The sequence below is a fragment of the Girardinichthys multiradiatus genome, chromosome 14 (assembly GCF_021462225.1).
Source record: "Girardinichthys multiradiatus isolate DD_20200921_A chromosome 14, DD_fGirMul_XY1, whole genome shotgun sequence".
Lineage (NCBI taxonomy): Eukaryota > Metazoa > Chordata > Actinopteri > Cyprinodontiformes > Goodeidae > Girardinichthys > Girardinichthys multiradiatus.
Genome location: NC_061807.1, coordinates 11173251 through 11201210, shown reverse-complemented (window position 1 = coordinate 11201210; position 27960 = coordinate 11173251). Strand labels below are relative to the sequence as shown.

Genomic DNA, 27960 nt, shown 5'->3' with positions numbered 1-27960 from the left:
CAGAAAACAGCTTTTTAGGACCAATGAAGCAGAACACAACTCTAAAGCCGAGTTCGACCAGATGGTGGCACTGTTTCATGTCCGTTCCACTGAGTAAGATTACTCTATGATTCAATGATTGGTTTTAATTAATAAAAACTGAACAAAAACACATCAGATAGGCTTAGAGCTGTTAGTTTGTCCAGAATCAGAGGCTTTAACCAGAAGAAGACGACCTTAAACCCGATGAAGATGGTTTCCATGTCCACCCATGTTAATTATAAGCAGTTAAACCTCACTGGTGAACAGGATTCAGAAACCATCAACGCATCGACTGATCACTGGGTTTGGTGACAACCTATAGCTGCTCTGCTCCGGAGAACACAATAAGAACAGGATGAATATAAGTTTGGTTTGTGGAAAAAGCTACTTTTAATTTCTATAAACTGTAAAAGCTAAAACATGAATAAACATGTCTGCTTGTAAACACTTCGCTGTGAAAGCACCACAAGCTCAGTGGACCAGGCTGAGTGACAACTACAAATCAGGCAAGACTTTAAGTCCTCAAGAGTGGATCAATGGTCTTACCCAAGAAGATGAATAATGGTCTCCAAGATCCAACAGGACCCACACAGGCTCCGACCAGTTTGATGTGTTCAGAGGCTTATCAGCATCGTTGGGCCAACCTGCCATTTTAGCTGCTCACCAACACCCATGGTAGTTGAGATTCAATCCCACCGTGGTGAGATCTGTTTCCAGCTGATTGTGGCTTCCCTGAAGAACCAACCCGATTCCAACAGCACGCCACTGTGGCATCTGTGGCCCACATCCCGGACATTTAAACAATACAACCACCAGGCCCCACCCAACCAAAGCAGGGACTCGTATGAAACTCATAGGTGCTGGTAATGTGGTTTAATGTGCCTAGGAAGCATCCTCTGTGTCCGGGGGCATTCGCCAACTGACTGTTGAATGAGGATGGGCATTTATTGTGCAGTTTATCACTATCGGGAAGAATTTCTTACCATGATAAGACGTTTCATTTATTGTGATGATAAATTCCAATTAATGCGGTCTGAAAACCCCCAAAACTGACACTATTGTTACTCTTACTATTTTATCCTCTGTTGGTTTAATGAGATTAATCAGCAAATATAAATAAATTCAAAAATACTAATAAACACAGTTACTTTGTGCAGTTTAGTGATTAAAATCCTAGTTCTTTATGTACCCGTTGTCCTGAAGAAGCTTATTTCTTAATGGGTTTTTTCTAAGAGCAGCATTTGTGTTTGAGGGGCTTTGACATGCAGTCAGTCATACAGTCCCCTAAAAAAAGACTGAAAAGAAGTGGTAAATACTTTATATCCTTATCACAATAAATACCACAAAATATTGTAATAACATTTGAAGTCCAAATCGCCCATCCGTACTGTTGAATGCTCCAGCAACCGCCTGTATCTAGGCATGGCCCAGTATGAGGTTCTCTTGCTATGATAACTTTAGAGTAAAAACACGATAGTTTCATGATATCATGTGAACTTTTACCCAAATCATAAGATTTCTTTTAAAAAGAGAAACAATTATTACATTCCTGATGGTAATACTGATTATTACAGGTACTGTGTAATAATGTTATCCATAACATTTGTTCATTTAGTGGTAGAAGAATAAAGCAAAAATATGAAATTAACATGAGCAAATTTATTAGGGCTCCCCCTGGAGGAACTGGAGGAGGTGTCTGGAGAGAGGGACGTCTGGGCGTCTCTGCTGAGTCTGCTGCCCCCGCGACCCGGTCCTGGATAAGCGGAAGACGACGAACGAACGAAATTTATTAGAAGCATTTAAATAACTATTAATTAGAGAATTCACATTTTGAAAAGTGGAGCCGTACTTTTGAGCGCATGTTTTGTTGACGGTACCATCGACTACTGACGTCATTATGCTCTTCTCCCTGCAATGCTGTGTTCATGTCCGGCATGGAAAATCGCCCACTCTTCCACTTCCTCAGTGTCACAATGATGCGTTTAGGTACCAAAACGTGGTGCCGTTTGATTTTACGTGAATCGGTACTCTGTAGTACCGAAAAAATTCATTCGGTACCTAAAAGTACCGAATTCGGTACCCATCCCTAATCACGACTGGGTATGGTACTGTTTTATGACGCCACCGTCAAGTTTTTTTTTCATCTTAAAAGGATCAGCAGACAATCTGTGAATGAAAAGTTAATGCTCCTAGAGTGCCACCAAATGATCATATAATTATTAATTTGGCCTAATTTAACCAGCTGAAACCTCTATGACAAATGTTCTGTTTACAAACATTTCGAGGCATTCGGTATCACAGCAGACAATGATGGACGGGTGTTTTAATATTTCACATAAATGCTGATTTTATCATTGGGTTATTGCTGCAATATTTAAATTACATGGTAAGCGAGAGCTGAAGCTGGGGCTAAAATGTTGTCTCATTACATTCTTGTAAACCCAGTTTCATCTCATCAGCTGGATCTAATGTAACACCTCTATCCACTACAGTTAATGTTCCTAAATTACACTTTACAAATATTGTACAGTACGTTGAATGCTGTAGAATCCGCCCATTCACTTTCTGTAACCAAGATATTAAAATAATCAGTCAACCTAACGTACAATGCAGGAAGAAACTGTAAATACCAGGAGAAAACCCAGGAAAAACTCAACACTTGTACCAGAAATCATCAAGATGTGAAGCAACTGAACCATATTAACAACAGATCCTTTTATTTTGCTACATGTAATTATATAAAGACAATACAGATAAATGAGCTGAATGAGTGGTTGTTTCAGCCTCCACACATCATTATCCGTCAGTGATTATAAACTGAACCTCTTCCATCAGGGTCACACAGAGACGAGGTCAAAGGTCACCGTTCAGCTGACGCATTAGACAGGAACAAAGAGACAATCTTCCTCTGCCTTTTTGTCACGTGCGATGCCCTCAAGGATGATTAATTATTGAGTTACAGAATGAGCCGGAACAATCTTGTTTGTGTGTGTGGTGTGTGTGTGTGTGTGTGTGTGTGTGTGGTGTGTGTGTGTTGGCATCATGCCTGCCTTCTGCTGACACGCAGTGTGGTTGCCATGACAACAATGTCCCTCGAACCGGTTGGGATTTGAAGGAGAATAAGACCCGTTTAAATCCTTTCTTTTCAATTGCAAACATCACATTTAGCATTTGTAGAACAAATGTAATCGAGTAAGAAAACAAATAAATTAATTCAATGGCAACAATAGCAAACAGACTGGAGGCAGAAGGATTAACTTTTTACAAACAGTATAACCTAAACTGCAGAAAATGCTTTCTGCTAGCTCACAAATCAGCATCTGCTTCCTGTATTTAGGCCTAAATTCTCCTGACCTGGACACATCCGGCCAATAAACAGACTGAACGTTCTCGCCTGGTTTGTTGTGACAGCTTCTGTTTCACTCCGTGTGAAAAGAAACCAAACCACCGGAAAAAGTCACAGTCAACAAACTCATGAACTGATTCAGACCAAAATAAACAGACTCTAGCAGTGAAAATGTCCTAAAACTGCAAAATAACCTGTTAGAAGACATCTAAAGACTAGTCTTGCTAAAATGTTTCAATATTTTGGAAAAATCAAGTATAAATGTTTGTTTTTTGTCCAGTTTAATAAATAACATTTATAAATTTTAACTAATTTGTTCCTTCCTTCCTTCATCCACTTTACTCTTTGCCTTTCTTCTCCATTCATACACCTGGAGATCGATCTGTTCTCACTCTCTGGTTTGCTCGGGTTTCATTCAGCTCGTGGGTGTCTCGTTTCCTGCTCCATCTCAGTCGTCCTGAAGGTTTCATGCTGCCACCGCTCTCATGCTCATCTCCGCTGCATGAGAAAACACCGTCATGCTGGGACATGGCCTAGATTTACATCCCAGCAGGTTCACGTGTTTTAGTTTTCGGATTCCTCCGGTGTGTTCGAACTCCAGCACAAATAAAAGGAAGGAGAAAACATCTAGCAGCTTTTTGAAGGCTGGTCAAACACCAGTATGAGATACTCATGTTATGATTACATTAACTATTTATTATGACATTATCACTGGGGCTGTGTGAGTAGTCGTCATAATCAATAAAAACTTCAGAGTAAAGGTGAAAGATCTGATGTTTTCCACATGGCAAACAGTTCATATACACAGCATAAAATACAACCATTTACTTTAAATATTTGATAAACCGTCTTTAAAACTGAAAGACTCAAGTCAAAGGTCAAACATGTTGAGTTTCCCTCCACAAGCTTCTCACAACAGTTGGCTGGAGTTTTGACAGATTTCTCTCGACAGAACTGGTGTAACTGGGTCCGGGTTGCACACCGCCTTGCTCACACACACCTTTTCAGCTCCGCCCACAGATTTACTACCAGACGGAGATCCGGACTCTCTGATGGCAGCTCCAACAGTTGATTTGATTGTCCTAAAGCCACTTTGTAAGTAGTTTGGCTGTTTGCTTAGGGTTATCGTCCGTTTGGGAGACCCACTTGAGCCATGGACAAACTCAACATTTACACATAATGTTCTCTATTCATGATGGCATCTATTTTACGAAGAGCACCAGTACTTCCCCTGCTTCCCCACAACATTATGCAGCCACTGCTGGAATTCACAGTTTAAGGCCAGATGATTTAATAACATATGACCAGGGACACAGACGGCGTCTCCTTCCTGAACAACATGACGGCTCAACATTTCCATACTGTTGTTACTTGCATATAATTATTTGAACAGCTGAACGAGGATCCAGAGATGAACCAGACTTGTGAGGGTCCATAGCTCTCTTCTTGATTTCTCCATTAAGTCCTGCGAGGAAGCAGGTTGTTTGAGGTGTTGCCTTTAAATACATCCATAGGTGTGCCAGAAGCTTGCACAGCCTTGACTTGGCTCGCTAATCTTAGTGTACGAAACGTTTTGAATTAGGACTGAAGTTTTCAGGAACATTTTCTAAAATAATGACCTCTCTCTCATTATCCTGGCATTTAGCAAATGGAAATAATGTTGGTAATCTCAACCGTCAGATTTATCCACTACTAAATGATTTCTTTAAGCAGCGTGCGCAAATATCTGGTTTCAACTGGTTACTTTGAACAAAGCAAGAAAAACCCCACATGTTGAGGAATCTTTTCAGACCAACGTTTCATTGATCAACTCGGTACCATTTTTAAACCACATTTAATGTGTAGATAATTTTATATTAAAATAAATCAAGTTTAAAACCCTCAGTATACCATGATAGTGAAAACCAGGAGTGATGCTCTTTGTTTTTATTAAGGAACTAAAGGTCAAAGTGTCAGTCAAAATCAATCCAAATTTTACCAAAACCACAACAAAAAACTAAATCCCAGATTCTGTCCAACAAACACTGCTGACACAGCTGAAAGGAGGCAGGAAGTCGTAATAAAACTCTTAATTTTAGTTAATGTGCAGCTCTGGCGCTTGCTTCAGTTTATAAGAGTGTTTTGTATCCAAATAAGTGAATTTTTTAACCTGCAATTACTTTGTAAAGGTTGAAGATGTAAATTGGTGGTGCTGTATTTAATCGTGGATAATTATCAGTCACCTCTGGAACTCAACATCCACCCTGCTGCACCCACACGACTCCCTCCGCTCGGCACGTCTGACTGTTTGCACAAACACGAATAAGGCATGTCGACGAATCAGATCACAGCAGCCGACATCTGCAGGGATCGTCAGCATCATCATCAGCAGCAGAGAGAGATAACCAATCAGCCTTAGACAAAGAGAGAAACTCGGACTCGGTTCCCAGAGTCACCAGTCTGTGACATCTCGTGCCACCAGTCGCCCACGCTCTTTCCAATAACGTCTGCTTCACAGATCTATTTCGGGTGTCGCTCCCCCCGCCCGCTCGCCCTCACGTTGTTGACATCTCACCTCACTTCAGACATCTGATTTGTGCATTTCTTTCTCAAAACGTCACACAGGAAAATGAAACCAACAGAACCCAGAGCAGAACTCAGACCCGTGAACTGATCAGTGGGCTCTGTTCTCCCTTTTAAACTAGTTAAAATGTTGAGGTTCCTTCATTATGATTCAAAGTTGGGAGGTTTTCTATAAAATATAATTTAATAAAGAGAAAAATGTCTGATGCTTCAGCTTTTGGTTCAGTTGTGATGAACATCTTCAAAAATAGACACCATTTAGACAAAAGTCTTTGTAATAAAGTCCTGGTAAAAGGTTTTAATATATTTCATTATTACATTATATCTGAATCCTTGGTATTTGTACCCTTCAGAGTATTTTTATGTGAAAGACCAACCCATAGTAGTGAGTAACGGTGGAATAGAAGGAAAATGACGCATGGTTTTCAGCATTTTGAACAAATAAAAATCTGAAAGGTGTGGCATGCAGAAACCTTCAAGGAGAACCTCTGCTTCAACCTCAAGTCTTCTGCAGCCTCTACCAGGTTTTCTTCTACGACTGTCCTTTATTTAGCTCATTTAGCTTCATTAGCCACCAACTCTAAACAGCACTTTAAAAAATAATCTCCACATCATGATGCTGCCACCACCGTGCTTCACTGTGGGGATGGTGTCCTCAGTGTGACGTGCAGCGTAAGTTTTTCGCCACACATGTTGCATGTAGACCAGAAGGTATGATTTTAGTCTCATTTAACCAGATTTCCACTCGTCTGCGGTGTCTCCTGTCTGGCTTGTGACAAACTGATTTATGAATGAAGGAGTCTGAATACAAATGCAGTTTTTAGATTTTTATTTGTAAAACAAAATTGTTTTGTTACTTTACAGTTACAATATGCACTTCTTTCTGTCGGTCTATCACATAAAATTCCAATAAATTAAACTGATGTGTGTGGTTTAAAGGTGACAATGTATGAATAATCCAGCAAAGCACTGTAAGAAAAATCTTCAGAAGAACCAACCGGGGACAGTCCATGCTGGCCTCTGAATCTGAGCCTCTGTCTCTGTTGCTGTGATTTTTATTTTTTACTTCCTGCTCTGCTGCAGTGACCCAGTTTTTACTCTCAGGGATCAATAAACATCATCTCCTCTCTTTATCGGCATGCAGCCGCCTATCAGACACAACAAAATTGTGCAGGAATTTGTCCTGATGACAGCTGGGACAGAAAACAGACAGAGGAGACAGATTTTTCCCGTTTTCCTCCTCATATTTGTTTTGTCTGAGGCTTGTATGTTGCTCAGGATACATTTACAGTTTTTAATGACGCTACGGAGGCCCTGGGGCTCAGCTTAGATTTTAAAGTTGTAGAATACGTAACATTTCTATTGATTTGGACTGTTTACAGCCTGTCCTGAAGCAGCTGTGGGACTTTATGTCTGAATATGATGCATCAGATACAAAACGCAGATGCTTCAGACTCTTTAATTTTTGCCTGAAACATACACATGTGTCAACACAATGCCAAGGTGGAAAAGCATCAGCAATGACCTTAGAAAAGCAATTGTTGCTGTGCATCAACCTGGGAAGGATTATAAAGCCTTTTTAAATCTTAGGTCTATGATTATAAAGTAAAAAGATGATTTTGAAGCGGGAATCATTTTAAACAGCTGCCAATCTCACTAGAAGAGGAGAAGCTTGGAGACATTAGAAAATATCCAATAACTCCATCTTGGGCTCTACAGGCCTCAGTTAGCTTGACAATTAGAACTGAACAAGCATGTTGCAGATACTGAACTCACCATGAAACCCTCCAAAGTATCCTGGAGTCAATCGTGAGAACATCTGTCCGGCAGCTGAAGCTACAACAGAAAGGCTTAAAATGGAAACTAATCAACTGATTGCGTTGGTTTAGTCAAAGTCCAGACCTCAATACGACTGAAATGCTGAGTTAGAAAAAGCGATATAAAGAACAGTGGGACTACTGAGAGTTATTGCTGCATAAATCAGGTTGTAGAAGCTACTGTGTACATGGGGTGTACTTAGTTTTTCAGATAGATTCTCCATTTTGGTGCCATTCTTTAATAAACTATGAATGTATAATCTGTTGTAGTTTTTGTACTAAAAAAAAAAAAACCCTAGAACCTAATCAATTTTACTATGTCCTGATAAATAAGACCCCAGAACTGACGGAGGGTGTACTTTCTTTATCATGACTGCTTACAATCTCTCCAGTGAGTTCCACTCATACAGACTCGGTCCAATCGCCCAGAACCAGAGGGATTTTATTTATGTCAACAAAATCACAAACAGTGAAGGCAGAGACAAACCAGAACTACCTGCAGAGATCCTGTTTTCTGCAAACTTCTGAACCATTTCAGAACAAATCAGGACTAGTTGTAATTTAAAGAACCTTTAAGGTAACCAGTGATTTAATAAACCATTCATCATGTCTAATCAACAGTTTAATGTGAAGTAATTTCTTGGCACTAGTTTACTGGAATTTTACCCTAAAGGAAGATGTGGCATCGTCATCATGGTGGTTTTATTAAGCCTTTGGCTGCAAAGGTGATCTTTCCTTTGAGTTTCGACCGCCCTTCCTTGGTCTTGATAATAGTTACTCTGAGACAGCGAGAAAGCCCCTCATGCCAGGCTTGGACGTGAAGGGAGCATGTAGTGGCCATTAAGGGAACTGCAGCGACGTTTACAAATATTTTTCAACATCAAAAGTTGACATCAGTTTAAAATCAGTGTTATGACTAAATAAACAAAATGTACCTAAAAATGTATTTATAGGTACTTTTCAAGATTTCACCTTGATTTTGGAGCTGAAAACTACAGGACAACCCTGTGTTGGTTGCTTTAAAAAGCGATTTTTTCTTTCTGCTCTCTTTTAAACCTTGACAAATAACAATGACTGAACCTATTGTTTTTAACCAGATCAAATTAAGTTGCTATGTGGACTCAGACCAGTCTAAAACATCATTTATGGTTTTTTTATCCACACATATCTCATTTAGCATGCATGCATAACCATTTGTATTCATTAATAACCCATATCAATAAAGAGTTTTGCATGAGGAAACCAGAAGTTTATAGAGGCAGACTTCCATCGAAAAATCAGGATCAGAAGCAGGACATTCTTCTGACATGTTTCCAGAACCAACAGCAGTGACATGAAGAGGAAGAAACAGGAGGACTAATGAGACTGAGAGGACACTAAGTGGACACGATGTCCCTCTGCAGCTTCGTCTCTGATTCAGAAACAGAACCAGCAAGCAGCTGAGAGATTCTCTTCATTAATATCTGTTTCTATGTCAGTTTGCTCGGCTCTGAAACCATAAAACACAGAGAACATCTGATGGACACAACACAAACAGCCGCTTTAGTCAAATCTTTGGTGTGATAGACGGAGCGATGATGAAAGGTTGCTCGAGGCAAACAGAGGGGCAAAGGAGAAAAAACGATGATGAAAGAGAAGATGGAAGTAAGGTTGAAAGGCGGGGAGATGGAGAGATGGAACGAAGCATGAATGAATGGGAAGGTTTAAAACAGGAAACATTACGAAGCAGAGAGGATGGAGGATGGACCAAAGTGGATACAGCATGGAGGGATGAATCCAAGGGAAAAACAAGTAGAGAAAATTTCATCTTAAAGGTTCAGAATAATAGAGACAGAAAAACATCATGAATTAAACATTTTTTTAAAAAGACAGAAACAAATGTCACGGATGAGGGAAATAAATGTGATTCCTGCTAGAACCAGATGATAAAAGAATAAAGGAAACACAAACAAAAATGGGGCCTATTACAATTCAGCAAAAAAAAAAAAAGAGATGACAAGAAGAGGAACGGAGAATAAACCAGCTGGAAAATAGAAGGATCAGGGTAGGAAAACATATTTAAACAGTGTTACAGTGATAAAGATGGAGCAATGAATGTAGGTTTGAACGATGTTAGACAATCTGGCCAAAAAGACATGATCGTTAAATACTGTGGTGACAATGTCAGCTGTGATAAATCCACATTTTCCCGACTCTCTGTGAACATCTTCTCTGTGTCAGCGGAGGACATCAGCTGCAGTGAAGCTACATCCAAAAGGCTGAATGTCTTATTGGTATGCAACAAGTTAACCTCTCACACTTCGTATGAAATAACTAACAACGGTTGCCTCCAAATAGTCCTTTACAATATCAGTAATGCACACATTTAGATTACGAGTGGATGTCATAATGGTCGGAGACTGATGAAGAAATGGGAAGAAAGTTACGGTGATGATGACAGATGTTAAGAACTGTGGGGAAAAAAAAAGATTTTAAGATTATCGAGGTTTTCTGAAAATTTCCCCTCATTTTATTTGGACTTTGACAGCTTTTTTGCTATTTTTCAGGCAGACATACGACCACTCTGCAGTTAACCCTAAAACTTAACAAGTGGAGGACAAGAGAGCTATCTCTAGTGCATGACAACTATCCACGTTCAATCTTTACAAAATAGTAAAACAGAAATCCCAGAAAAGCGGAAACAGGACCAGAGAAATCATTCCTCCTTCAGTTGATCATTTTTTTAGCTAACAGCTCTTTGAGAATCACCTTGTTGGAACAAAAATCATGTCTTCTATCTATCAAACTGTGTCATCTTTGCTGTATGTATTAAACAGAAACCCTCTAACACTACGCTCTAAACTGCTTTCATCAAAGCTTTTCAAAGTATCTTTGACGGACCTTTTATATGCACCACACTAATGTGGCACTAGTGGCCTTTATTTTTGTTATTTCTTTTTAAGTAAGCAGACAGGAAGCAGGTCTCTGGGATCGGGACTCGACCCTGAGACAGCTGCATCGAGGACTGAAGCCTCTGTTTATGGGTCGCCCTCTCTACACCACCTGCTGCGCCCCAACAACCTCTTCTTGAACACAAATGGCGTCCTGTATCTTCCCCCTTCCAAGAATGTTATAATGACCCATGTACGAGTTTACAGATTGTAGTAGGAAAAATAGACAAACAAACAATAGATTCCATCCATCCATTTTCTTCCACTTATCCGGGGTCGGGTCGCTGGGGCAGCAGCCTAAGCAGAGAGACCCAGACTTCCCTCTCCCCAGCCACTTGGGCCAGCTTGGGTGAATACCAAAGCGTTCCCAGGCCAACCGAGAGACATAGTCCCTCCAGCAGGTCCTGGGTCTTCCTCTGGGCCTCCTCTCGGTGGGACATGCCCAGAACACCTCATCAGGGAGGCGTCCAGGACGCATCCTAACCAGATGCCTGAGCCACTTCAACTGGCTCCTCTCGATGTGGAGAAGCTTCGGCTCTACTCCCAGTTGACCGAGCTTCTCACCCCATCTCTAAGGGAGAGCCCAGAAACCCTGCGGAGGAAACTCGTGATCTCGTTCTTTCGGTTATGACCCAAAGCTCATGACCATAGATGAGGGTAGGAACGCAGACCGACCGGTAAATCGAGAGCTTGAATAGATTCAATTTTTCTTATTGGCTAGCCAGCTTGATGTGTTCACACATTTTTAAAAAGTCCTCATTTGGTTGATTGATCAGTCCCCCATGATGACTCCTTACCCAGAAACAGCAGCTAAAGTCCAAAGCATGGATGACTGAGATGGATGGATGGATAATAAACGCACAAAAGGATAGAAAAGATGCATAGAGGGTGAAGGGGTGTCAAATGCATTATAAAAGGCAGAGGGAGGATCGATTGAGAAACAGAGGGGGGTGTTTTTAAAAGAAAACTTTTATATTTTAAAAATAATAAAGAGATAAAAATAAAGGTTAAAAATAAAGATGAAGAAAGAGCATCAAGAAGGAGGGATAGAAGGTAAAGAGATGGATTGAAAGATTTCATTATGTAGAAAGATAAGAAGGTTTCATGGAGTGATGAGCAGATGAAAAGGACAGGCGGACGTTTGGAAGAAACAAAATACAAGGAGGACCTACAAATTTAGACTGATGAAGGTTTAAAGGCCAAAAGAAAGAAAAGAAAGAAACAGATGAGTAAAAAAGAGAACCGTGAGAAAGTAAGATGTAGGGATGATGATGGAAGAATGTAGAGGAGGATGGAGGGAATTCCCTGTTGCTTAAAGCAACAACCAATCAGCTCTGCAGACTTCCAGCACATAAACTGTTACATAATGTTACAGATGGGGGTTCACCCTGATTTTAACAGTAAAAACGCCTTAAATATCGCGAGAATCGTTAAAATGTCATAATAAAATATTTTCCAATTCAGAAATTAATTAAAACATATAAACATGAAAAATTAAATATCAATGAACAAACATATCTAGAAAAATGTTACAAAATAACACATCGGAGCTTTGACTAGATAAAAACAATATTTATGAAGAATTGGGAGAAATGAAGACTAATGAAGACGAGGAGTTTCATTGTTTACCTCACAGCTCTTCAGGATCAAGTAATTATTCTGACTTCCATATAAGTCAAGCGCATTTAAGTCCAATTGTTGTAGAAAAAGACCCGAACACAAAAAAAGTATCAAATAGATGAAGGTGTTTTTTTTTTTTCTTACCTGGGTCGCTTTATGGAACTGCTTTTTCAACCCCGCGACAGACATCTCTCTTCGGCTTCACAGGCAGAAATAAAGAGCAGACAACGGATCTCAGACAATTTCCCGCAGATCGGAGGTTTTAACTCGCGTTAAAAGGAGAAAGTGTCGGAAAATCCTGCAGGTAGCGATGGATACAGTCCGTTTTTTCCTGGAGGAAAGATTAGCCAACGAGGAAGATGATGGTCAGACCAAACCCAGCTGGATCTATTTTCAAGCCGGCAGAGATCGTCTAATAAGATGAGCCACACGAGCTGGAAATTTGGGGTAGTTAGATTTCGATGATAAATCCCCATGAAAACATAAATGTTTTCAGAAATGTTGTTTTTTTTTTTTATATATACATCTTTTTTTAAATCTCTGATTTAAGCTGAAATCTGAAAAGCACCATATAAAAAACTATCAGCTCAAAAAGTCGTTCCTGCTGAAAATGTCAGATTGACTTGCTTGATCATAGTTTGGGGGAAACATGACTGATACATTTATTTTAACTATATTTCATCAGATGGACCATGGGGTCTGATCAATTAATCGTTTTCCTTAAAAGCGCCTCAGACATGGTTCCCCTTACAGCTTTAAAAACGTCACTGCAGTCCAGCTGACAGAACCATCTCCAATAGTTCTGAGAACTAATAGAAGGTCCTACCTTGATGCCTTTATTCCCACATTGTGTGGAAACTCTGACCCAGACAGTGGTGCACTGATAAAAAGAAAAACCAAATTGCTTTCAAGGGATTCCTCATTGCTGTTAATAAGTGAGATTTTCACATACGGGATTTGAGTTTAACCAGTGTAATTAATATAAGTGGCTTTTATAGGTTTGCTTCTGTTTCTTGTATCTGTCTGATGTATTTATTCTAACCAGTAGCTCAGAAAATGTCATTGTATTAGAATAACAAATAACGTATCTTACTACTTGTTAAAAGTTGTTTAATGCTTCTCATAAATCCACTAGAATTACTAACATAATTCTTTTTTTCGGTTATTGAACCAAGCCTACATCTGAAAGTACCTCTCTGTCCTTTAATCTTTAACCATAAAACTTTTTTTAAATTCTTCCCTATCAGCTTAAAGGCTGCAAACATACAGGAGTCATCCTCTTAGCCTCTCCCTGCACGCATCCATCTGTCGAACATAAACGATCTTTGTCTGGAACCGAGCGGGTTTCTGCCCTCCAGCGTCCACGCGCCGCCCTGCAGAGCACGAGACATTTACCCACGATGTGCCGCTTTGAGACGTTTCGAACCGTGACGTCATGACCACGACCGAAGGTGTTGTCGCGTACGTGGGAGAAACAGGTTCAAACACGGAGAGAAGAAGAGGAGGAGCTGAGTCTGGGGTTTCAGTGTTTCAGCACCACGGAGAGCTCAACAGGGGGTCTGATGGTGCATTAAAATACAGCTGGGAAATTAGAGGGTCAACATGAAAAACAAATAAATAAATGAGTGGAATTTATTCGGTTAATAGTTTCTGTGAATAAAATACACAACCTGCACTAAAAATCAGTTAAAACTGTTGATCTCTTCAAGAAACTGCTTTGGAACTGATCGCATATTAATCTGTTTTAACGACTAAAATCTGATCCTGTATATTTTAAAACTTCTCATTTTCTTTCTTTCATGTAAAACTCCACCTATTTTATACCTACGGGGTTAAACATGTACTCAAAGTTACATGTTCAAGCTTTTATTGTATGACGTTTTCTTTTTTTTTCCTTTATTCCTCAATGCAAATTGATCCCGTCTGAGTGAATCTTCTGAATTCCGAGCTCCGATGAATAATCCGACCTGAAAGCAGGCTTTTGGTCGTTGCTGCCACCTTGTGGTGTGTTTAAACACCACATCTGAAACTGTTCATAATGTTTCACAAACGAAAAAAAGTGCGCGCACTCACACGATTGTTGGCCCCGTCTTTTAGCGTGTTTTAAATACAATAAACTAATAAAAGGTTGTGGTAGCTGCTGAAGGAAAAACCCAGTCGCCCGGATCACGTCACCTTGCATTAGTATTGTGGTTCTCCGAGACGTCACAGGCAAACATGGTGGAGATGTTTTTTTAGGATCTGACTAAGCAGCTCATAAAGAAATGGAAAATGTATTTAAATAAAAACGAAAAGAAATCCACATTTTAAACATGATCATGTGGGAACACGAGGGGGTGAATGTTTGTAGACGATCTGCACCTTTACATTTACTTCAGCGAGCAAAAGAGCCAACAACGCCACCTTGGGAATTTCACCCAGGGAAATAAATCTGGCATCAATGAGAGAGACGTGATTCCACAAGTTAAAACATTTATTACAACTTTTCTTTTAAAGACAAAAAAATAGAAACCAAACACTAAAATTGTAAAGGAGGGAAAGTATGCAGGACTCCAGCAGGGAGAGGCCGTCTGAACAGGACTGGTTCCTAAGCTAAAGTAAGAAGAATTAAACTGGATCAACCTAAATCACCTCCGACATTTGTGGACATGCACTCAACGTGACAAAACACCCAACACCAACCACTCACACAGCACAAAGGACCAGCTCCACCCCCAACGCCTTCTGCTTTCAGGCAGCGCTTTCTGACGCAGGAGACACAGCTTCCAACAATTTCCCTTGTAGGTGCTGGAGTCACCTGGGGGAGGAAATGATTCTACCACCGCCCAGCAAAAGCAGAGAGCTTGTCCCAACAGAACAAGGGTTATTGGATCTGCACACACTGACTCAGCAACCACCTCAAGCTGGAACCATCACCATGTCTTCTTCTTCTTGTATTATTTTTTGGCAGTTGGCAAATAACTTGAAGATGTGCATTACCGCCACCAACTGGTATGGAGTGTGGTTCTTCATGGTTTTAAATCTTATTTACTATTACAACAATCAAATTCTATTTATTAATTTAGTTTTCTTGAAAAATCTAATTATAATTTGAATATGTTTGCTACCTAAACTTCTTTGCAAAGTATCTCTCAAAATAAAATGTTCTTTAATACCTACAAATTCTCTCCTTAAAATTGTTCTTTCTTGTTCATATTTCTGACACTTTAATATTACATGTTCTATTGTTTCCTCCTCTCCACAATGATCACATTTTCCTGTATTATGTTTCTTTATCTTGAACAATGTAGAATTAAGTCCTGTATGTCCTAGTCTTAATCTTGTAATTAATCTTTCCTCTTTTCTACTCCTTCTTCCTGTTCTTACTTCTCCTACTATCTTGTTGATTCTATAAAACCATCTTCCTTTCTTTTCTTCATCCCACCTTTTTTGCCACTCTTTCCTGATTCTCTGTTTAATTATATTTCTTGCCTCTGACCTACTAATATTTATTATAAAGCTAATGTTGTTTTGTGTTGCCTTCTTTGCCATCCTGTCCGCCATCTCATTCCCTCCAACTCCTACATGTGCTGGTACCCATAAAAACACTAATATTAATCCCATTCTTTGTATTCTAAATAAAGTATGTTTTATGTCCAACAAAATGTCTGGTCTACCATCTGAAAGATTATGTTTTGAACTCAATAATGCTGAACTTGAGTCTGAACAAATGATTGTTTTTAATGGTTTTATATCCTCCACCCACTGCACTGCTAACAATATTTCTAATAATTCTCCTGAATATACTGATAATCCATTTGTAATTCTTTTTTCTACTTTTATTTTAAATTGTCTTATTATAAATGCTACTCCTATTTTTTCATCTGTTTTTGATGCGTCTGTGTAAATCTGGACATAATGATAGTAATTGTTTAAATATTCTTGTATTATACTTGAATCTAATATACATTTTGGATCCTTTTTCTTTTCCATCAATGCCATATCCACCACTGCTTCTGGTAACAGCCACGGTGGCACTACTGGCAAAGGCAACATTGAACTTATTTCTATATATTTTAAATTCTTCTGCTATGTTATTGATAATTCAACCAAAACTCTTAACTTGTTTTTTTTCTTTTTCCCAGCATGGTTTTAAAATATCACGTGTGGGATGATCTGGATTATTGCTTTGTAAGTTTATCCAGTAATTTATTGCAAACGGTTTCCTTCTTATATCTAATGGCATCTCTCCCATCTCTACCTGAAGTGCTGCTATTGGACTGGTTCTGATTGGTCCTGTACAGATTCTTAAAGCTTGATGTTGTATATTTTCTAATTTTATAAGATGAGTGTTTGCTGCTGATCCATAAATTATACTTCCATAATCAATATTTGATCTAATTAATCCTGTATAAATTATTTTTAATGATGTTCGATCTGCTCCCCAATCAATACCAGCCATACATCTCATAATGTTTAATATTTGTTTGCATTTATCTATGATTTTTCTATATGTACTTTCCATATAATTTTTTCATCAAACCATATACCTAAAAATTTTTTACTTGTTCTAAAACTTGATTGTATAATTTTAGTTTTATATTTTCTCTTTTCCTTTTCTATGTAAACACCATTACTTTTATTTTTTCCACTGAGAATTTAAATCCCCATTGATTTGCCCATTGTTCTATTCTAATAATCTATTCTTGTATTTTCTTTTCAATAAGTTTGATATTACGACCCCTTTTCCATATAGCTCCATCATCTGCAAATAGTGAGCAACCGACGTCCTTACCAATATTTTTAAATACATCATTTATCATTATAGAAAACAATAACGGACTTATAATACTTCCTTGAGGAGTACCATTATCTATTATATATTTACCTGACAATTCTTGACCAATTCTTACTTGTATTGTTCTATTTGATAAAAAATCTTTAATCCAGTTAAACATTTTTCCAGTAATACCCATTTTATTTAATTTAATTAATAATCCTTCAACCCACATCATGTCATATGCTTTTTCTATGTCGAAAAATACAGCTACTACATTTTCTTTGTTTATTTGTGCTCTCCTAATTTCATATTCTAAACATAATCCAGAGTCATTTGTGCTTCTCCCTTTTCTAAACCCATTGTGATTTCTAGATATATATCCATTAATATTTAAATAATATGTTAATCTATTATTAATCATTTTTTCCATGATTTTACAAATATTTGATGTTAATGCGATTGGTCTATAATTTTCTGGTTTTGTGTTATCTTTTCCAGGTTTAACTATTGGAATAATTATGGCTTCCTTCCAGCTCTGTGGCAGCTCTCCCTCCTCCCAGACTTTATTGTATAATTTTAATATTTAGTCTTTTGCTTTGTCATTGAGATGTTCTATCATCGTATAGTAAATTTGATCTTTTTCAGGTGATGTATTTTTTGTTTTCCTGGTAACAAAGTTCAATTCTCCTTGTGTAAATGGTTCATTTATTAATTTATTTGTATCTACATTATTTTGCATTAATTCTTTATATTTCATCTTTGTGATTTCCCTACCTTTCTTTCCCTCTTCACTAATATTATTTGAACTATGAATTTTACTAAATGTTTTAGCTAATATTTCTGCTTTTCTTTATCTTCCGTTATAGTTGTATTATTTATTTTTAATATAGGATATCCATATTATTTTCTAATACCATTCATTCTTTTAATCGTTTTCCAAATTTGGTCTATTTTTGTTTCTCTCCCTACGGTATTACAAAAGTTTCTCCAATATTCTCTTTTTGTATGTTTAATGATCTTTCTTACCTTTGCCTGCTTTCTTTTGTACTCAATTAGATTCTGATAAATTGGGTTACTTTTTAACATTTAAAATGCTTTATTTCTTAGTTTTATTACTTCACTACATTCTTTTGTCCACCATGGCACAATTTTTTTATCTTTCTTTCTTCCTCTTTTTTAATTGACTCTTCTGTTGTTGTAAGATTGTTTTATAGATATTTATATTTAAACTATTTATATCAATTAACTCATCTATTTCTTCCATTTTCTTTTGACTTAAATATTTAAATTTTTCAGCCTTATTAAATTTCCATCTTTTATATAACCCTGTATTCCTGTTATTTATTAATATTCCTGTTATGATTTTAATGGGGTAATGATCACTGCCTACTGTTGTATCTTTGTCAATGTCCCACTCACAGTTATTAGCTAAACAATTTGATACTATTGTTAAATCAATCACAGACTCTGTACCTGTTTTTACATTAATTCTTGTTCCTCTTCCATCATTTATACATACCAAATTTTTTATTTCCATTATTTCTTCAATAACTTGTCCATTTTTATCATTACATTTTCCCCATAATGTGCTGTTAGCATTAAAATCTCCACACCAGATTACTTTTCCTTCTAAATACCCCATTAATTCATCCATCAACTCGAATAATAATATTTTACATGGATTATAAAAATTTATTATCTTACATTTTTCTTTTTTACCATAAATTTCAACCACAATGTATTCTAACTCTTTGCCTTTTCCTAATATCTGATATTGTATCCCTTCTTTTATAAATATTCCACATCCTCCTCCACTTCCTTCTATTCTATCCCTTCTGATACTATTAAACCCTTTAAACACAAAATCTAGGTTTGGTTTTAACCACGTCTCCTGTATTCATATAATTTCTGGTTTTTCTTCAATTCCATCTATATACCATTTAAATTCCTGTCCATTAGCGATTAAACTTCTTGCATTCCACTGTAATATTATCATATATTTCTATCAGCTGGGGTTCCTCCTTGCCTTCCATCTGTTTCCAACTTTTTATTAATGTTTTCCCAAGATCCTTCTTTAAACCCTAAGAACTTTTCTGCTCCTCTGACTATTATTTTAATCTTTTCTGTTTTGAGTTTAGCCTGTTCAGTGCAGTTAATGACATAAGCTATGAATAATATCAGTTTTTCCACAGACATTGTAACATTTTCCTCTGATTCTACTTTTCTTTGTTGATAACCTGCACTTCTTCCCCACAATCTTCAATTCTGTGATCTTCTCCACACTTTGGACATCTTTGTTTTCCTTTTCAGACAGCTGCTATATGACCATATCTCTGACATTTATAACATCTTAGTGGTAGAGGAATGAAAGGCCTCACAGAAAAACTCAGATATCCTATTTTGACATTTTGTGGCAACACCTTTTCTTCAAAGTCTATTAAAATTGACAGGCTTCCTACTCTTTCTCCATTTACATTTCTTGTCAATCTCTTGAGATTTTTTACCTTTGCACCAACAATGCTTTTTTTTAACTTGTCTATATCTTCCTCCAGAGTTATGCCATAAATTACCCCCCAAATGATTTTATCTTCTCCTATAATCTTCCTCTCTGTCACCGTCTTCTTGCAAATGTTTTCAACTTGTAAAGCCTTTCTTCTTTGTTCTTCGGTTTTACACAACACCAGTATATTTCCATCTCTCAATACCTTCACCATTTCAACATCTCCTATCTTTTTATTTATTTCTCTAGATAGTGAAATAGGACTCAGGTTATCTTTTTCTTCTTCATTTTTTATCTTTAATATTATTTTACATTCTTCCATTCTGATTTTCCTCTACTACTCTCTCTTCTTCAGAACTGTTTTCTTCCAGCTCTCTTTTACTCCTTTGGCTGTCTAACATTTTTTCTTCTTCTGCTTTACCTCTTCCCCGTCCTCTCCCTCTACTTACTGGCATCCATTCATTAAAGTCCATATTATCCTCCTGTGTATCCATTCTGAACCAGTCACATACCAGTTTATACCTTTTACTGCCACTTCCAAAAGTAAATAATTTCTACCACTGTGGGGTTCTAAGTAGACCAGCGTTTTCAGACCGAAGTTTCGCGCTCCGCCGACACTCCACTCTCTTACAGCTTTCCCTCACAGGCCCTGACCCCATAACCATGTCAAGTTGCCTCCCTCCCTTTATACCCTGAGCGCAGTTAATTAGGTGCACAGGTGCATTGAATCACGGAGAGCAAGGCTCAGTCATCCTGCTACATTAACTTAAATGTTCTTTTGCAGTGAAGGTTATAAATAGATATAAATTATAGAAAGTGAAAGGAAAAAATCAACAAATGAGACCGAAATAAAGCTCTATATGAGGGAAGTCTGAAATAACGACCAATAAGGGGTTTATTTGTATTCAATTCAAATTCAATTAAAAAATACTTTATTAATCCCAAAGGGAAATTAAATGTATTACATATTAAATGTTTTAAATATATTTACCAGAATGACATTTATTTCTGTTTTAAGTGTTAAAAGTGGCAAAAATGTATTGATAAAGAATAGAATAGAAACGAATAGAAATAGCCTTTATTGTCCCTTAGTGGAAAAAACTGGGCCATAATGAGCTTCCTCTGGACTCAACCAGGCAGGGAGAGGAGCTGCTTCTCCGCATGGAAAGGAGTCAGTAGAAGTGGTTCAGGCATCTGACCAGGAGACCCTGTGGAGGACCCAGAATGAGCTGGATGTCGCTGGGAAATCCAGCTCCTTAGTGGAGAAATTCCAGTGTACCAGAAGCAAAGTGAAAGAGAAATGGAAGAATGCAGATTACCACGACATAAAATATGATAAAAAGTAAGAAATAATGCAGTATTTTAAAACTCAAGGAAAAATCTTGTACAGTTATTAAATATAGAAAAGTCAGATTCAAAGAAGTGTGCAGCTGAGTAGGATACATAAATTAAAATTACTTGTATCTTTATATGTAAAAACAAACCATGACAGCAGGGATGTAAAAGCTTATTGAGTCTGTTGGGATCAGTGATGTTTATAGAGTCTAACAGCTGCTGGGAGGAAGGATCTGCTGATCTTTGCCTCTTTGTTTTGTTCAAAAATAATGTTTTTGATCTTTTTGACAAAAAGTAGACATCATTTATTAACTTAACAATTATTGTATGTGTTCATTTTAGTCAAAGTTTTTTTTTTTTTTTTTTTGTATTTGTGTTTTTATGGCTTTTAAAATCATATTCGAAAAAAAGCTTTACAAAAATTACAAGTATATATATTTTTTTCTATTTTATTTTGATTGCAATTTTACCCTTAAGTTTATTATTTATACAGATCTTTTATACCGCACAAAAATCGCTGAAACGGATCCACATTCATTATGAGTTGTACTTCCACCACTAGAGGGAGCCAAACACACACTCTCAGACACACAAACACACACGTGTCAATCAAACCTTTCTTCCTCTGACTCATATAAGAGTTTAATGAGCTTAAGAAATTAAAATGTACAATCATTTACTTTATTTACGTGATCAATGAATTTTACGCTTTATTTCTGTTTATAATGATTATTTTTCTGCTTACAGCTAATGAAAACATGACATTTAAGTTTAAAATGTGACATCAGATCAATATCAAATATCTTTTAAAACATAAATGTGGGTATAGGAGCCATTTGTAGGTTTTGGTGTTTGGTCTGTCTTATCTGACAGTTCAGTTTGGTTTGGTGGCAGTGTTTGGTTTATATGTGGACTGACATTCTGACCTATATTTCACTCTACCATTGGTGCGGTGTAGGGAGAAATCTATATAGGTGTTAAGGGCAGCGTGGTGGGGCAATGGGAGGGTACACGTTTTTTACCACTCACTGTTGTATGCCGGTTAGGCTTCATCATATCCAGATATTGGCAATAATTACCATCTATTAAATGTTAATGTATGAGGCATGATTCCCCTTCAAGACGCCTATGGTGAGTGCAATCATCCTTATTGAATACAAATATATGAAACACTGGACTGGCTTTATGGCTTTATGACTTTATTTGGCTTTATTTGTGTTGCGGCGTTCTGCCTACGGCTTTCCAAGGATGATGGTATAGCCGGGAAAATGGCTAATGACAGTGGTGGCTTTCATTCAGTCATAGCTCAAAGTATGAATATTCAACAGCTACTCATGTGGATGCGTTTGAGCCTGGTGGTATTTTTGGAGCATTTGGTTGCGCGTAAAGACCGATAATTGAAAATGAGTAATATGAATGTTGAAATTGAGCCTAGACATCAGCAGATCATACACACAGTTATAACAAGCAGGTGATTGAAAGCATTTACAACAACTTTTATGTGGATGACTGCTTGAAGTCTGTGGCCACAGAGCAAGAGGCAGTGCAGTTGGTGGCACACCTCATTGACCCGTGGTCAAAGGGAGGATTTTAGTTATTGAAATGGACAAGTAACAGCCGAGCAGTGTTGTTATCCATTCCACAGAAAAAGCGCTCTAAACCAATGAGAGAGCTCTATCTAAACTCACTGGCCACTTTATTAGGTACACCTATCCAACTGCTCGTTAACGCAAATTTCTAATCAGCCAATCTCATGGCAGCAACTCAATGCATTTAGGCATGTAGACATGGTCAAGACAATCTGCTGCAGTTCAAACTAAGCATCAGAATGTGGAAGAAAGTTGATTTAAGTGACTTTGAACGTGGCATGGTTGTTGGTGCCAGACGGGCTGGTCTGAGTATTTCAGAAACTGCTGATCTACTGGGATTTTCATGCACTACCATCTCTAGGGTTTACATAGAATGGTTTGTAAAGCAAAAATATCCAGTGAGCGGCAGTTCTGTGGGCGCAAATACCTTGTTGATGCCAGAGGTGAGAGGAGAATGGCCAGACTGGTTCGAGGTGATAGAAAAGCAACAGTAACTCAAATAACCACTCGTAACAACCAAGGCATGCAGAAGAGCTTCTCTGAACGCACAACACGTTGAACCTTGAGGCTGATGGGCTACAGCAGCAGAAGACCCCATCGGGTGCCACTCCGGTCAACTAAGAACAGGAAACTGAGGCTACAATTCGCACAGGCTCACCAAAACTGGACAATAGAAGATTGGAACAACGTTGCCTGGTCTGATGAGTCTCGATTTCTGCTGAGACATTCGGATTGTAGGGTCAGAATTTGGCGTCAACAACATGAAAGCATGGATCCATTCTGCCTTGTATCAACGGTTCAGGCTGGTGGTGGTGTAATGGTGTGGGGGATATTTTCTTGGCACACTTTGGGCCCCTTAGTACCAATTGAGCATCGTGTCAACGCCACAGCCTACCCGAGTAACGTTGCTGACCATGTCCATCCCTTTATGACCACAGTGTACCCATCTTCTGATGGTTACTTCCAGCAGGATAACGCACCATGTCATAAAGAACGAATCATCTCAGACTGGTTTCTTGAACATGACAATGAGTTCACTGTACTCAAATGGCCTCCACAGTCACCAGATCTCCATCCAATAGAGCACCTTTGGGATGTGGTGGAGCGGGAGATTTGCATCATGGATGTGCAGCCGACAAATCTGCAGCATCTGCGTGATGCTATCATGTCAATATGGACCAACCTCTCTGAGGAATGTGTCCAGTACCTTGTTGAATCTATGCCACGAAGGATTAAGGCAGTTCTGAAGGCAAAAGGGGGGTCCAACCCGGTACTAGGAAGGTGTACCTAATAAAGTGGCCGGTGAATGTAGAACAAGACAGTCTGCCCATGGAGAAGGCTTTGGACCTCAGCTGGAGTGCAGAAAATGATACATTCAGCTCTGAGCTTGCAGTGGAAGGAAAACCTCAAACTAGGCGTGGCATTCTCTCAATGGTCAGTTCTATTTATGACCCACTGGGCTTCCTAGCACCATACACTCTGCTACCTCAGCTGCTGCTGCAAGAAATGTGTCGATCTGTCCTGGGATGACCCCATTCCCCAGTCTATGTCGCATATTTGGTTTGCATGGCATCAGGATTTGAAGAAAATGGAAGAATTTTAAATGAAGTGGTGCATCAGGCCCAGCAGTTTTAAAGGACACTTACAGGCCCAGTTGCATCATTTTGCAGATGCTAGTGACCATGGATATGGGACAATGTCTTACCTAAGGGTGCACGATGAAAGAGGAAATGTGCACCTGGCATTCATGCTTGGAAAGGCTGGAGTGGCTCCATTAAAGCAGACGACAGTTCCTCGTCTTGAACTCACTGCGGCTGTTCTGGCTGTCAAGATGGATAGGATGTTGAAGAAGGAGCTCTCTATCCAGCTGGAAAGCTCATGCTTTTGGACAGACAGTCAGACAGTGCTGAGATACATAAATAATAACACCAAACGATTTCACACCTTCAATTCAAATAGAGTGGCTGCAATAAGAGAGGCTACACATGTATTTCAGTGGAGGTACATGAACTCCAAGTCCAATCCAGCAGATGAAGCCTCTAGAGGGCTGACTGAAAAAAACTTTATGGCCTGTCAGAGGTGGATAAATGGCCCTGACTTTCTTAGAAGTCCAAAACAGGAGTGGCAAAAGCCTTTTGAATCCCAGCCTGTTTGTTCTGAGGACCCAGAGGTGAAGAGGGATGTTCTGGTAAATGCGACTGACACACAGCCAAAGGATTCCACCACCAGGCTCGTGCATTATTTTTCAAGCTGGGCCAAACTTGAGACTTCTGTTGCTTGGTTGCTCAAGTTGAAGGACATTCTGCTGAGCTTGAGTAGGAAGAGGAAAGAGTTGATGGCTCTTCTTCCCTCTACTGACGTTTTTGCAGCAACGGCGGGATAGAAGAAGGGAAGGAAGAGGAGATCAGAAAGAATAGAGCTGCTGTTTGTAAACAAACTCTTTCAGTAAAGGACATCCCCAGGACAGAGATTGCCATCATCTGCAACAGCAAGCATGCAAGCTTTAGGGAAGAAATTAGAGATCTGCAGACTGGAGCATCTGTTGTGAAGAATACAAGCAGTATCTACAGATCCTTCTCAAAATATTAGCATATTGTGATAAAGTTCATTATTTTCCATAATGTCATGATGAAAATTTAACATTCATATATTTTAGATTCATTGCACACTAACTGAAATATTTCAGGTCTTTTATTGTCTTAATACGGATGATTTTGGCATACAGCTCATGAAAACCCAAAATTCCTATCTCACAAAATTAGCATATCATTAAAAGGGTCTCTAAACGAGCTATGAACCTAATCATCTGAATCAACGAGTTAACTCTAAACACCTGCAAAAGATTCCTGAGGCCTTTAAAACTCCCAGCCTGGTTCATCACTCAAAACCCCAATCATGGGTAAGACTGCCGACCTGACTGCTGTCCAGAAGGCCACTATTGACACCCTCAAGCAAGAGGGTAAGACACAGAAAGAAATTTCTGAACGAATAGGCTGTTCCCAGAGTGCTGTATCAAGGCACCTCAGTGGGAAGTCTGTGGGAAGGAAAAAGTGTGGCAGAAAACGCTGCACAACGAGAAGAGGTGACCGGACCCTGAGGAAGATTGTGGAGAAGGGCCGATTCCAGACCTTGGGGGACCTGCGGAAGCAGTGGACTGAGTCTGGAGTAGAAACATCCAGAGCCACCGTGCACAGGCGTGTGCAGGAAATGGGCTACAGGTGCCGCATTCCCCAAGTCAAGCCACTTTTGAACCAGAAACAGCGGCAGAAGCGCCTGACCTGGGCTACAGAGAAGCAGCACTGGACTGTTGCTCAGTGGTCCAAAGTACTTTTTTCGGATGAAAGCAAATTCTGCATGTCATTCGGAAATCAAGGTGCCAGAGTCTGGAGGAAGACTGGGGAGAAGAAAATGCCAAAATGCCAGAAGTCCAGTGTCAAGTACCCACAGTCAGTGATGGTCTGGGGTGCCGTGTCAGCTGCTGGTGTTGGTCCACTGTGTTTTATCAAGGGCAGGGTCAATGCAGGTAGCTATCAGGAGGTTTTGGAGCACTTCATGCTTCCATCTGCTGAAAAGCTTTATGGAGATGAAGATTTCATTTTTCAGCACGACCTGGCACCTGCTCACAGTGCCAAAACCACTGGTAAATGGTTTACTGACCATGGTATCACTGTGTTAAATTGGCCTGCCAACTCTCCTGACCTGAACCCCATAGAGAATCTGTGGGATATTGTGAAGAGAACGTTGAGAGATTCATGACCCAACACTCTGGATGAGCTAAAGGCCGCTATCGAAGCATCCTGGGCCTCCATAAGACCTCAGCAGTGCCACAGGCTGATTGCCTCCATGCCACGCCGCATTGAAGCAGTCATTTCTGCAAAAGGATTCCCGACCAAGTATTGAGTGCATAACTGTACATGATTATTTGAAGGTTGACGTTTTTTGTATTAAAAACACTTTTCTTTTATTGGTCGGATGAAATATGCTAATTTTGTGAGATAGGAATTTTGGGTTTTCATGAGCTGTATGCCAAAATCATCCGTATTAAGACAATAAAAGACCTGAAATATTTCAGTTAGTGTGCAATGAATCTAAAATATATGAATGTTAAATTTTCATCATGACATTATGGAAAATAATTAACTTTATCACAATATGCTAATATTTTGAGAAGGACCTGTACAGGCTTGATCCAGTTTGACAGCAAGGTCGTTCAGCCTCATCTCAGGAACAGAAACATCCTGTTATCCTCTCTAAAAGCCACCATGTATCCAAACTTACCCTGCAAGACCTTCATCAGCAGCTGGGACATGCGGGAAGAAATCATGTGCTTTCAGCCCTCAGAGAACGATACTGGATCACCAGCGCCAATTCAGCCTGCAGAAAAATATTATCAGAATGTATTGTGTGCAGACGCTACAGACAACAACCAGCAGAGCAGAAAATGGCAGAGATGCCACCAGAACGAGTTTGCCCAGACTTCCTACTTTTTACTAATGTAGGTGTGGATTATTTTGGGCCCACTGAGGTCAAGAGAGGTCATGCAATGGTTAAGAGATACAGTGTTATTTTTACATGCATGGTCAGTCGAGCTGTAAATTTAGAGGTAGCTCATCCATTAACAACTGACTCCTGTATTAGTGCCATCAGACGTTTTGTATGTCGTAAGGACCAGTATGTCAAATAAGACCTGACAATGGCACCAATTTTGTTGGTGCAGAGCTTGAACTGAGAGAAGCTTTGGCAGCTATAGATCATGCAAAAATCTGCCAAACTCTACTTGGAAAGGAGACTGACTGGATTTTTAACACACCTGTCGCATCTCATCATGGAGGAGTGTGGGAACGGCTCATCAGAATGGTCAGAAAGGTATTATCATCTGTTCTTCACCAACAGACCTTGGATGATGAAAGTCTTCAGACCATTCTATGTGAAGTAGAAGAAATCCTCAATGATCGTCCCATTACAAAGGTTTCAGATGATCCAAATGACTTGGAGGCTCTAACACCAAATCAAATACTGCGGCTCAAAGGAAGACCTCCTCCTTCTCCTGGCGCCTTTCAAGAAAGTGATGTTTACCTCAGAAGACGTTGGAGGCAGGTGCAACACCTCTCAGATCTGTTCTGGAAAAGATGGACCAAGAAATATTTACCTTTGTTGCAGGAGAGACAGAAGTGGTCCAAGCCTCAAAGAAATGTTATTGTTGGTGACATCGTGGTTGTTGTGGATCACACTCCTGCTCGTGGTTCCTGGATTCTGGGAAGAATTACAAATACTTATCCAGATAAAAATGGACTGGTGCGTACCGCACAGATGGAGATGAAGACGGGCCAGTTAGAAAGGCCCATATCCAAAATCTTCCTCCCTCAAGAAGCCCTTTGAAGCAGGAGAAGAAAAGGGAAGATCTTTGGGACTATACACTTTTGTGGCTTCTTTTTGGTGTTTGTTGAATTGTGCTGTCTACACAGTTGGGGCTGGTGTATA

At 39.0% G+C, this 27960-nt stretch overlaps 1 protein-coding gene across 2 annotated transcripts in view; it reads right to left on the bottom strand.

Moving 5' to 3' along the window:
- The window catches only part of LOC124880124 (endophilin-A1-like), a 42994-nt gene extending 29888 nt beyond the window's left edge, over positions 1-13106 (bottom strand). For both annotated transcript variants that reach the window (XM_047385056.1, XM_047385055.1), the window contains exon 1: positions 12441-13106. Coding sequence is in view for 1 of the 2 variants with exons in the window: in XM_047385055.1 (XP_047241011.1) it covers positions 12441-12485 (45 nt within the window). In the remaining variant the exon portion in view is untranslated. The remainder of the gene's footprint in view (positions 1-12440) is intronic.
- Positions 13107-27960: the final 14854 nt, after the last annotated feature.